Source organism: Chanos chanos, chromosome 6 (genome assembly GCF_902362185.1).
Source record: "Chanos chanos chromosome 6, fChaCha1.1, whole genome shotgun sequence".
In the NCBI taxonomy this organism is placed as follows: Eukaryota; Metazoa; Chordata; class Actinopteri; order Gonorynchiformes; family Chanidae; genus Chanos; species Chanos chanos.
The window spans coordinates 40,338,426-40,350,800 of NC_044500.1; the positions used below are offsets into that span (position 1 = coordinate 40,338,426).

Genomic DNA, 12,375 nt, shown 5'->3' on the forward strand with positions numbered 1-12,375 from the left:
TGGTGGAGGAAGCATGTGCACACTTCACTCGCCTTGCCTGGGGTAACTCATGGTGTAGGGTTATGGATTAGACTGTGGGTAATTGGGAACTGAGACACAGGTTAGGAGAAAAAGGAGGAACATTTAAAAAATGCTTTCATGTCCCACATTGCTTGAGACGGAGGCTGTGGACAAAATCCAATTAGATAGGAGGACAGTTTTTAACCTTTCATTAGTCTTCAGAAACAGCATATATAGAAACATTTTAATGTATAAACTAAACAAACAACTTTTTGTAAAAAGAAAAAAAAAAGTACACTTTTGGTCAGGCTTTACACAGACAGCTTATCGGCATTTGCCTAGTCACATAATCGCATTGACACATTACATAAATACACAAGAATAATGATCAGCAATGCCTCACGACATCGTTAAAAAAAATAAGATTTCAAATCATACAGTATACAGTATGTGCATGTATCAAATCTCAGCCAATAGCACTCTGCCATACACAAATATAAGCAATTTTTTCAGTTATAAGCAATAGTGTAAGCATTTTCATGACAGTAATTTAAACATAGAAATGACTAGACAGTACAGTTTGTCCCTGATTTTAGTAATAGTTTAAGGTACATAAAATGGCATGGTAAATTATGCTGAATCATTATCAAGGTACATTATAGCAAACACTGGTGAGCCTCCCTCTTTAACATCAGCTCAGTGTGGTCAAGTTTTCAGTCAACACCAGCAACACTGTCTGTAGTTATTCCAAGATGATTCATTTTTTAAATATATCCTTTGGCAATGTTGGCATTAAGACTGTAAACGCTTCTTGGCCATATAAGCATTTGTGACCTGGCTCATGATGGCGAATGCACTGAAGGTTGGACAAAGTGCTGCCAGGTACCAGGAATTTCCAGTCACAGAAGCAGTGAACCAGAGAGAACAAATACCCAGTAAAAGGCTGGCACTTCCCAGCAGGTAGGTAATAAGACCAGAAGCAGCATGGTAACGCTTAAGCTTGGCCAGTGACCAGCCTTTGGCCAGCTTATGATAGATCAAAGGCAGAGCACCCACTGACTGCATCCCTACAATACACACTGTAACCAGGCCAACTAGTCCATGCCAAGAGGTGAAGTGGGGCTTTCCATTTAGATGCTTGTTGTAGGAAATGGCTCCAAGACCCAGGACCGAACAAGAGGCACAGAGAAATTGTAGAATCCAGTGTAGCCGTCCTTTGGTTTTATGTGGGAACTTCCGAGCAGGAGAGGAATGTGGAGAGAAGATGAGAAGGGCCTCGGTCATAAGAAACGAAAACTAAAGAGAAAAAACACACATGGTCCCAAGAACGTGTTAGACACAGACAAAGCCAGGTGAGGAGGGCATTCAGGGTCACTCACTATCAAAATAAACAAGATGAGCTGCTCATCTGTGTTAAGATACAATATTTTATATACAAAGAGTATGATTTTGCAATACAAGTCGACATACGAGTCCTGTATGCAGAATCGTGTCAACCTACCGCCAGTGTCATCAAGAACGGATGCCACGAAAACAAACCTGGGCCAAAAAAAGTTGAGGTGTTAAACTCAATATTTTGAAGTTCAATGCTGAGGGTACGATAAGCATCAATAGCTGTGTCTGAGCCATCTATATTGTTACTCTGCATTGAATCTCGTAGTGAGAACTAACTTTTGCGCTACTTACTCGACCCCGGCTTTGCCAGTACTGACACGAAAACAGTGAAAGCCGCACACATTACATGCGTAAAAATCCCGGACAGTATCCTGGCATAACTGTATATTCGTGATTCGGATTCTGTATGCGATACCATGATTCCCCCGTGCCTACTCCACTTTACTGAAGAGATTAAGAAGCATCAGTTTCGGAGACTGACACACAGACACCCCATTTGAACTGTGATCTTGCAGTACTTCTGCTACTCGTCCGCCAGAGGAGCAATATGACGGTAGCAATGAAACAATTTTAAAATAAAAGTATCACTGAGTGATTAAAAACAAATATATATAATACATATCTAAGCCCTTACATCATTGTAGCTATTTAATTGTGTATTATATTAATTTTAAGCAATTAATTCCAATTAAATAAATAATCTAAGCCTAAATAAAGTAGGAAACTTCTGTTGAGATCTTTTATTATGACGTTTTAGTAACGTCTCAAAACCGGAAATACCCAGTCACTAAATATCTCGCCGTGCTGCAGGCTGTGCTGACGTGGGAGAAGGAATTTTCTTTACCAGGACTTTATTTTATTTTATTGTACTACTTACTCGCTTGCTTACTTACTTACTTACTTACTTGCTTGCTTATCTTGGTAGATAATTTACTTTTCCCAGTTCTATGCAATAAATGTGAAGTTGAAACACTTAACTGTTCTTAATTAAAGGATGAATATATAAGAATGGCATCGCAGTGAACCTTGTATGTTCTGCATTGGCAAGTTCACTGTAAACTCATTAAAAGACCTATTTTTGGAATACCCTTGTTTATTATGTTCAAACATTTGTGCAAACACCTATGTGTTAGTACTTGAGTGGTTGAGACCATGTTAGTGAGGTTTTAATGACAGACCATACAAGGTGTGCATTCAGAAAGGAACGTAAACTCTTCGTAGGTCCTGAAAGATACATAATTCAGATAATTCAAGTTTTTCCAATTGTGAGAAATCAAGTCACGTCATTCAAAATTGCTCATTCAGTACACAGCTTCTATGTCGAGCAATGACATGAAGGGTATTTTATTAGTAATTACGAAGTACCAGTGACCATACTAAGTGTTCCTATTTAGTCCATGTGAAGAGAATCCAATGAGATATCTGGTTAACATGCAAGATTCAAGAGATTTATTTGTTATGTGCTTGATTGTACAACAGCAGTGAAATGAATTGCAACGACTCCGACAACTGTGCAAACGTAAACCTATATATCAGTATAAAATTGAATAACTGAATAACTAATATGAAATTAGTGTCTGAACTGATTAACTAATATGAAATTGAAAACTGAATAACTAATAAAGCTATATATCAGTATAAAATTAGATAACTGGTGAATTGTGAGAGTGTCGTATGAGTGTACTCGTGAAATACAATGGTTTTACTGTTTACTGGAAGAGTTCGATACAACAAATCCTCTCTTACTTGCTCTCTGTTACAGTTTAGTGGACCCAATCAATATCAGTTATTCAAAACAGAAGTGTCCCTGTTCCTCTCCTGCTACAACCCAGGTTATATACTTGTCACTGCATGTTATGATGTGATGATAATTAAGATTATAATTAAGAATGAAGAGTTCAAATTTTGAAGAGGAACAGTTCAAATTTTGTGCGTATTAACATATTAATTCTTACCTTTAGATTTCACTACCTCTCTGCTTTGTTTTCTTGTCAAAGAGAGGAGCACGGATTATCCAGACACATGCCATTAAATAACTAGCTTAATTGGGGAATCCAGTGACTGTACTGAATCAGACATTCAAAACCAATTAAAACATTTTTCCACACTGGGAAAGAAAATCCTCTCTGCCTTGTGACTCATGGCATTCTGCCAGAGACACAACATTGCACAGAGCTCCTGTTATCTACCACAATGGCTCCCCAGAGTACCACCCCTTCCACTGCAGATAACATTTTGTCAGATTCACCAGTGGGACAGAGAAAAGCACATGAAGTGGTTAACTACATTTTGAAACTGGGTACATGTACCACTGCGTGGTAACACTCCACAACCCTCCTTTTGTCATCTTGTGAATGCTACCACAGAAAGGAAACAACTTTTGTATATTCATTTCATTTTGAATGTCGTCATTTTCTTCTTTTTGATTGATTGTGATCTGTTGTTCTGTGATACTCATGTCTCAAGCCCTTTCTTTAAAATATTAAAGTTAAGACTGCTGTTACCTCTGCTCATTTATAGTGACTCAAACCCAATCCACTGAAATCTTTTTTAAATTGTGCATGTGTGTGTGTTTATGTGCATATGTGTTTGTGTGTGTGTGTGTGTGTGTGTGTATGTGTGTGTGTGTGTGCGCGCACATCGCTGAGAACATTACTGGCTCCAAGAAGTGACCCTCTTTGGAACACACCTGAGTGATATCCACCTATTGCATCTGTATTTTTTTAGTGAGGACATAAAACTGTCTTAACTATCTTTTATGTAGTTCTTTCTGAATGGTCTGCATTGTCATCATAAATGAATCATAATATTTAGTGTTTGCATACCATGGGTCACTGTAAGCACTGACAGCGGTCCAGTCTAGATGGTTATTTCAGCATTTGCGATTTAAGCGTAAAACACAGCAGCAATTGAGTCCTGAGAAACATGAAATAGGACAGCTACTAATGCGGGATTAAGCACTAATCTGGTGTCTGGAGTGCATGCGCAAAGTGCACGATTGCCGGGGATGAACGAAATGCGTGTAAAGGGTTCTTAATATGTGAGACGAAAAAACAACTGGCACTGTTTAAAATAGCGATTTCGGAGCCGAAAAGACCATGAGACCACAGCAGCCAGCAAAACGACTTTCTATTATTTGTACATATAGAACGTGAAACGTAACGCAGAGATTCAGCAAACTAAAGAGGAGAGGGGTCCAAAGGAACATGTTCGGATTACACAAGGATAGAGTCAAAACTGAGTTTCGAGAGATCTGTTTAACACTAACTGAATCGTAATTTTGACTTTTGTCATTTTTAGGAGTGTCAGCTCGGTGATCAACATGTAAGGTAGGTTTCTTCTATTTAGACACGAATGTTTGTTAACAGTGGGTTTAATTACGTGGAAGAATGCTTTCGCCCATAAATGCTCACCATTATGTTGACTTCATACTGTTCAACAACAAAAACAAATTAAATTAGCAAACCACACTCACTTTGGCTGACATAATAGAACATTGTACGATATACGAATAATTTTACCTTAAAGATATTTATTTATTTGTTTATTTATTTACTTATTTATTTATTTACTTAGAGGATGACCTAGTTGCCTGTGGCTTCCTGCCATTTCTCAGTTTAGTTAGTATGTCACCGAGAGCCATCTATCTTTTTGAAGCACATTTGCTCTAAGTGCAATCACTGTTAATTTATTTTTTAAAAGTGAAAAGATTAATAGAAATAGTAATATAGTTAATTTATGTGATTAAAGGAAATTTGGAGAATGTGGAAAGTGTGTTTCAACACAAATATTGTGTTATACTGGTGTGTTCCATGTGGAAGATGATGTGAGAATTGTGTGTTCCAGTATGATGACAGAGTTAGATACTGAAATCTACATTCAGTGCCTTCCATGTGTCATTTGCTTATTTTCTATTCATTATATCAACATTCTTGGTTAGTTCAAATCACTTTTATTACTGAGGTGCATTCACATTTTCTGCCTCCTGTCAGAAATGTGACATATCTAGATATCTTTTTGTCCTGAAGAGATCATATTGCTTTTTACTGATTTACTTCCACAACAAAAAAAAATGTAAGGTAGGTTTCTCTTGTTTTGACATAGATGTTTGTCAACAAGTTCAATTAAGTAGAAGAATTTATTCTTTCCCCCATAACTACTTAGCATTTTGTTCATTTTGCCTGTTAAGAAACATAAACAAACTGAAGTCATAAACAAGTTACATTCATTCTGGTTGACATAATAAGGTCAACAAAGTATCCCCAGCAATGATAAAAACCCACAACATTATTGCAAGGGATTAACTTTAACCACTTTCAGCTGTAACCTACCATATTGATATAATCTTACCAAATTGTCATTTAATCATATTTAATCTCTGTGTTTTTTTTTTTATTTCTTATATTAATCCAAATGTGGTTGAATGGACAGAAGAAGTATTTCCTGGCATGAGACAAAGAGAAGATTTAGCTTCAGCGAGCTGTTTTGTCATACTGGTATCATATGCATTTTGTTTTGGCAAAATTTCACTGCAAGTCGTCTGACATAGTTGAAATCTGTTATATTTTTCTGACGCTTGCTGATTTTGGAAACTTTTGTTTGTATGTAGGGATACCACAATAGGGCCCAGAATCTGGTCTACCTCTGAGAGGGGAACATTCTGACCTGCATCTTTGGGAGAAACACATAACTTACAGTTATAATCACATATGTAAGCACCTTAGTGCTGAACATGAACCATGGTCCTAGACCAGTGACTGTTCGGGGAGTAGTGTAATCCCATCCTCACTCAGGGAATTGACATCTGACTGGCCACGCTTTGACTGTTCCAGGAACAGTATGGCACAGTGTGAGCTGATTGAGCTGAAGGACCTCACCTCCGATGACAGGATTGAGCTAGCTCCGATTTCCGAACCTCATCCTCCTTTAACTCCTCGCCTGGGGAAGCCACCAGAAAAACTTGTGCGTCTGGTGGGTGAGAGCGTGAGTGTGGAGGAGCCAGAATGGTTTACTGGGAGACCTGGGGTAGGCCATGACTTTCAGCTCTGCAGCTCTGTTCAGTTCACATGGTGTGACCTGTGTGGGGACTTTATCTGGGGTCTGTACAAACAGGGCCTACGCTGCACCAGTAAGTTCTCGACATGTCTCTGTGTATTGGTCCAATTACTCATGATATTTTACATTATTTGTTTTAATCTGCATTGTCATGTTTCGTACTGTAAGCACTGCAACTATCTATCACATTAGGGTGTCTAATTTTCCAGTTTGTATCACAGCAGTTTTTAATCAGTTTCATGTTTCAGTAAAATTAAGCGCAATGTCTACAGTGTGACCTGCACTACTGAAAGAAAAACAGGTCAGAGCATATGTGCCTGCAGTCATGATGAGTGACCAGAATATTATCTATTCACTCTTGCAAGCCTGTGTTTTCCACCGCTGAATAAACATTGCCATTACGGCTTCATGGCTATCTGGTTCAGTGCAAGCTCAGTTCAAAAGGAAAAGGATGTTTAGGTTGAAACACAGAGAGAGAGAAAGAGAGAGAGAGAGAGAGAGAGAGAGAGAGAGAGCAGATTTTGAAAGCTTATCACATTACTGCTTAAGTAAATGAAGGACATGCCATCTTTTTTTCTGAGCTCAGTGGTGAGATTAGAAAGGTTTTGGAAAAGTATAGTGCTGTGACAATGGGAGCAATTAGGACTGATGAACTCAAAGCCCCTTGAGTTAAAGTGGAGCAAGCTATTGTCCAAATCAATTATTCATTCAAGTGAGCCAAAAACTGCGGTCTTCTGTATTTGCAACACTAGGGGACGCTGGAAATCAACTTTGTGTTTGAGGCTCCAATTGAAATTACAAACTTATTTACAATAGTGTGGTGGACAAGGGTTAGATCATCTTCTTCATGCAAAGCAAAACCATTGAATATAGTCCAAAGAAAACGTAATATTGTTGTGTTAAAATTGAGCTCTTTCTAAGAGCCATTCAAATCAATAGGCTGTTAGTGTCACAGTTTGGCAGTCTGCGAGTTATACACAAGTGTCTGTTTATAGTCATTTCCACATCTCTATGTTTTGTTTTGTTTTTTTTCAAGAGCCTATAACACTAGATATTTGTATGTGGAATCAATCACATGAACTGCTGTGACCAAATATTTTATTCTTTATGAGTTGAAACCAATCTCCATGAGATGAGATTTATGAAGGCTATGCATGTTTATCTGTATTTCAGTGGCCTACAATGTAGAATGCAAAGTCCAAGAGCTTTTCTGTTCATGTTTCCCAAGACTGCAGATATACCTGTCACCACCGCTGTCAGGCTTACATTCAACTGGACTGCAGCTCAAACAGCAACCCAGTCACTGACCAATCAGACTTCACTGAAGATACCATAGAGACAGACACAAATGTGGTAGGAGTGACTTGTTTATCACGGTATCTGATATTGTCAACTTTTCTGGAAATCAGAATGTTATTCTTGTATCTGTCAGAACAGAAGATGAGTAAAACTGAGGCCAGCCATAACTTTAAGACACAAATGAATATGCACTCTCTCTCTCTCTCTCTCTCTCTCTCTCTCTGTGTGTGTGTGTGTGCATTTGCACATAAATATATAATTAAATCTCTCCCTCCCACTCATCTGTACAGTCTGGTCAGAAGGGGGAAGGTGGTTTACTGCTCTGTCTATATTAGTCTCAATGTGCCATATGCTCTTACAGATTTTATTGCCTTCCTCCTCCAGCACTGTCAGGTCAGTCACCAGAGGCAATTTATGACAGGGTTGGTGAAGAGAGGTTGCTTAGCAACCATTCAATAAGGCAGCTGTTCAGTTTTTGACACAGGCTACTGAAGGTATAATGCAAGAAACAAATGGGGCAAAAAACAAAACATTTGTTTTGTAATTTTGTATTTTAGTGCATAAAGAGAGGAGATGTAGATTAAAATTACGAAGGCTCTCAGAAACACGGATCTAGAGATCTACAAAGATACTAGGCTTTATTAAGGTACATTTAGCGCTTGGACTGTAGGCGTTATCTTAAAATGTCCCATCCCTCCTGACAGTCTGAGATATTAACTGCGATGTTTATTAAAATGTCCATTGTCTACGGTCATTATATAGTATTTGCGTAATTACAGTTCACAGGCCTACAAGAGGTTATACCGTCTGGAAAAAAAAAACATTTATACCGTCTGTGATTCCGTGAACGCTATAGGTTGATAAGAGGGTTGAGGGAGTGGCCTGGTTTGTCATGATTACACAAATTATCAGAGAAGCGATAGGATAGGATGCTGATTGCGCTTACGCTAGTGTTTGTTGTACTCTATGGAACAGCTGAGCGACGTATGACTTACTAGTCTGTAGTCTTACTAGTTCAGATGCTATCCTAAAGCATAATTTTAGTTTAATATAGGCTCGTTTTTTTTTCTTAGCAATTTTTTTGGTGAGCAAATTAACTGGACTTGCCCGAGCCATGAGTGGCGATGTTCGTGGCATTGCGCAAACCCCCTCTTTTGAGATGTCATGGGGTAGCACTGCCAGTAGTGGATATTGCAGCCAGGACGATTCTGATTCCGAACTCGAACACTTTTTTACTGCCCGAACGTCCTTTTTTCGCAAGTCTAAGTGGAATAAGGTAAGAATGCTCACTTTTGCTGCCCAGAGTTGGTTTGCTTTTGGTGTTTGCTATGTTTTACGACCTTTAAATTTATCTTTAAGATTTCATACTGCGTGCTGTGGGATGTTTAGAGCTATTTAAAAAAAAAACAAAAAACTTTTTAGTGTTCTTTGTTTTCTTAAGTTACAATAAAATCAGAGACGAAATTACTGATGACTCAAGGATGATCGCTATGAAAGGACGCTTTACGTTATGGCTTGAATAGATGTTAAGTGAATATTTAGAGATGGGAGGGGGTGCTCTCTGATTCCGGCAGTCGCATGCGGTTTCACAGGGTTGCCGGCCACTTAACTAAATTAGAAAGCTTTAATAACATTACAGGCTGTGTATATCATGATGCACTAAAGGAAAATCAATTAAAAGCAATCAGTTCCAGTTTTTTGTCTTTAGATTTTGTAGACATAGCAGGTTATATCAGCTAAGGAATTATAGGATTGTTTTCCTATAAGTGGATGTCCTATTCCGCAGTCCAAATAAGCCTCACTGTTTGAAATCACTCTGCAGTAGGTCGAACATTAGTATATGTGCGTTTTTTGTTTTGGAGCCCCCCGCCCCCACCCCCCCAAAAAAAAGGCATTAATATTTCTATAAATACGTTAAAGATAAAACTATTCTCAGATAACTAGCAAGAGCAAATATAAAAACATACTGAACTAAACAAACACACACAATAATGTTACATTTGCTTATGAGGTATTAGAACTGAAGTTCTATAGAAAGCTGTATAACTATGGTCAGTGTTGGTCAAACTAGCTCCAGACTTGGTTCTAATGATTTGTACATTAAAAAAAGCCCTCACACAAAAACTGTGATTTTCTTGTAGCGTTTTAGCCTGGCTTATTGTTCTCATGTCCCTGCCCTCCACCCTGCCTGCACAGCACAGCTGTCACGTTTGCCAACAAGAAGAAAGTCCATTTCCTGTCCCGCCAGGAACGTCCAGTTTTCAATCTCTATTTTTTCTGAGATTATCCGCGCTTGGATTTCAATATTTAAAAATGTGTCTAGCACAAATAGACTCAATACCCTCTTTACAGAGGTATCAAGTGTGTGTGTGTGTGTGTGTGTGTGTCTGAGAGAGGGGGGGGGGGGGGGACTGCTTGTGCACGGTAACTTCCTCCCTTCTATTTTTGTAAAGGAGGTGGGGTTGCTGTGTTCTGTCTCACTGAGCAGGAGGTAAAAATGCCTCATTATATCACCCACAGGATCTGACTGTGGGCTACTGAATGTAGTATTTAATTATCATTGCTTATGTAATCAACTTCTGCCACTTAAGCTTAATGAGACATAACTTTCTATAGATACACCAAACGGACAAATGTAGTTTTTTAGTGTTGCCTTTTCCTTGCATTTTTGTCGTACCATCATCTGTCAGGCAGAGACTAAGGAGACGTCTGTGTAAAAAGGCTGTGTGAAAAGAATATAGAGCTCTGGTAGCTACTACAAAGATTATTCTTGGAACGCTGACATTTGTCTCTTGATACAGGATGAACAGATTGACTGGGGTAAACAGCAGTTATCCATCAGTGAGATTCAGCAGAAGGTGAAGGAGTATAATGCTCAAATCAACAGCAACCTCTACATGATTCTTGTAAGTGAACTCACCATTATGTAACACACACACACACGCACACACACACACATACACGCCACTCTTTGTTTTAAGACAATATTGTGTTAATGTTTCCTTGTAAAGTCCTGCACCATATTTATCTAGTGGTTTTAATTTGATTTCTCTCAATGTATGTTCAGAATCGAGACGGCACATACACAGGCTTCATTAAGGTCCAGTTCAAACTAGCCCGGCCTGTGTCACTTCCCCCACCTCGGAAAACGACGTTAGTGCAAGATGGAGGCTGGCTGCAGTACAAGGGACTTAAACGTTGCACCTCATTCTATCTCCCCAAGGACACAACTAAGCATCTTCATATCAGCTCACAAACAAGAGTCCGGGAAGTCATCGAAGCACTGCTCAACAAGTTTACAGTTGTGGACAACCCAGCAAAGTTTGCTCTGTTTGAACGTGGTGAACGAGACAATCAAAGTATGCCCAAAAAGCTACTCGTTATTCATAGCGTAATCGAAGCTGTTTTTCTTCCTTAAAATACTCACTCTTGTCCCGTATCATCGTCTCCTGTATTTCTCAGTGTACCAACGCAAGTTGTCTGACGATGAGCGTCCACTTCGCCTTCGTCTGTGTGCTGGGCCAAGTGAACAAGTTCTCAGCTTTGTGCTCAAAGAGAATGAAACTGGAGAGGTTAATGTGAGTATTAATGTTTTAAAGAAACATGTAGACACGTCTTTATAGGTGAAAATGTCATCACGCTATCCCCCCATTTTCCATAAACCCCAGCTCAGGTTCCCAGGGGGCAGGAACTGAACTTCTCTCTGCTGTTTTTGCTAAGTCATGTAAATACAGAGCGAGAAGGAAACCAAATTCAAAATTAAGAGAGTCTGAGTTAAGTATGTTAGAAATACTTCAGATTGATCAGGCAGGTGAGATCTAATTAAAAAGAGAATTAGACTCTTTAACTTTTCTTTTTACCACACAGTGGGATGCCTTTAGCCTTCCTGAGCTAAGTAATTTCCTGCGGATTCTTCAACGTGAGGAGGAAGACCACGTCCGACAGATCGCACAGCGCTATGCCATTGCACGACAGAAGATAACGGAGGCTTTGGAGAACATAAGCACACCTGGTTGATAAGACGTGGAGTGAACACATGTACCTCAGACTAACATGTTGTGGGATAGTTTGGCTATCTCAATCCAAAGACTGAATGGTAGCAACAGGACAGGGCATGTCTCCTCCCTTAGTCAGTAGTAAATGAGGGAGAGGGGGGACAGAAAGGGAACGTTGAAAAACAGATGAAGAATATTTTCATTAAAGAATGACTGTGCACTGGAGATAAGGGTGGCTTGGATGATTAGCTGATATTAAAATTCATGGGCTACCCTTATCACATCAAAACTGGATATTGTTCATTTTATAGATGCACTAAACTAATATATGTACCATTCAGGTGTCTGTGAAAAGTGTTATTTTCCTACATGTCCTATATGTTTGTGTTTCAACAATGGTGTCTGTTCTCTGAATGTATACAAGACAGTCTAGTTTGCCACATCTCTGACAGCTGTTCACACCTCTAATATACTATAAGTTAGAATTTATTTGTCTGAGCATTTAGTTTTTCTGTGAAGTTGTCATTTGTAAATGTCCCTCTTTATCATACAGTTTTGTCTCATAATAACAATAATATAAGTCAAACTTCACCAGTGACCCTCAAAATTGCACCCCATTGCTGAATAATGC

At 38.9% G+C, this 12,375-nt stretch overlaps 2 protein-coding genes across 2 annotated transcripts; one reads left to right on the forward strand and one right to left on the reverse strand.

Annotated features, from left to right (window-relative positions):
- Positions 1-316: 316 nt before the first annotated feature.
- On the reverse strand, positions 317-1,884 carry cyb561d2 (cytochrome b561 family, member D2). Its single transcript, XM_030777482.1, has 3 exons — positions 1,687-1,884; positions 1,502-1,539; positions 317-1,296 (listed from the first exon to the last, which is right to left on the reverse strand). The coding sequence occupies exons 1-3, from the start codon at positions 1,811-1,813 to the stop codon at positions 793-795; spliced, it is 669 nt and encodes a 222-aa protein (XP_030633342.1). The 5' UTR covers positions 1,814-1,884; the 3' UTR covers positions 317-792.
- A 6,599-nt stretch (positions 1,885-8,483) lies between these two features.
- rassf1 (Ras association domain family member 1) lies at positions 8,484-11,975 on the forward strand. The gene is made up of 4 exons (XM_030777372.1): positions 8,484-8,492; positions 10,817-11,108; positions 11,212-11,327; positions 11,617-11,975. Exons 1-4 carry the CDS (start codon positions 8,484-8,486, stop codon positions 11,764-11,766), a joined length of 567 nt encoding a protein of 188 aa, XP_030633232.1. The 3' UTR covers positions 11,767-11,975.
- The last annotated feature ends 400 nt before the right edge of the window (positions 11,976-12,375 follow it).

Bases quoted from the DNA above. Each gene is read 5' to 3' on its own strand.
- cyb561d2 (XM_030777482.1), bottom strand. From the start codon at position 1,813: ATGGTATCGCATACAGAATCCGAATCACGAATATACAGTTATGCCAGG. The intron at 1,540-1,686 runs GTAAGTAGCGCA...TTTTTGGCCCAG, and splicing joins ACTGGCAAAGCCGGGGTCGA to GTTTGTTTTCGTGGCATCCG. The intron at 1,297-1,501 runs GTAGGTTGACAC...TTTTCTCTTTAG, and splicing joins CGTTCTTGATGACACTGGCG to TTTTCGTTTCTTATGACCGA.
- rassf1 (XM_030777372.1), top strand. The intron at 11,109-11,211 runs GTATGCCCAAAA...TGTATTTCTCAG, and splicing joins TGGTGAACGAGACAATCAAA to TGTACCAACGCAAGTTGTCT. The intron at 11,328-11,616 runs GTGAGTATTAAT...TTTACCACACAG, and splicing joins ATGAAACTGGAGAGGTTAAT to TGGGATGCCTTTAGCCTTCC.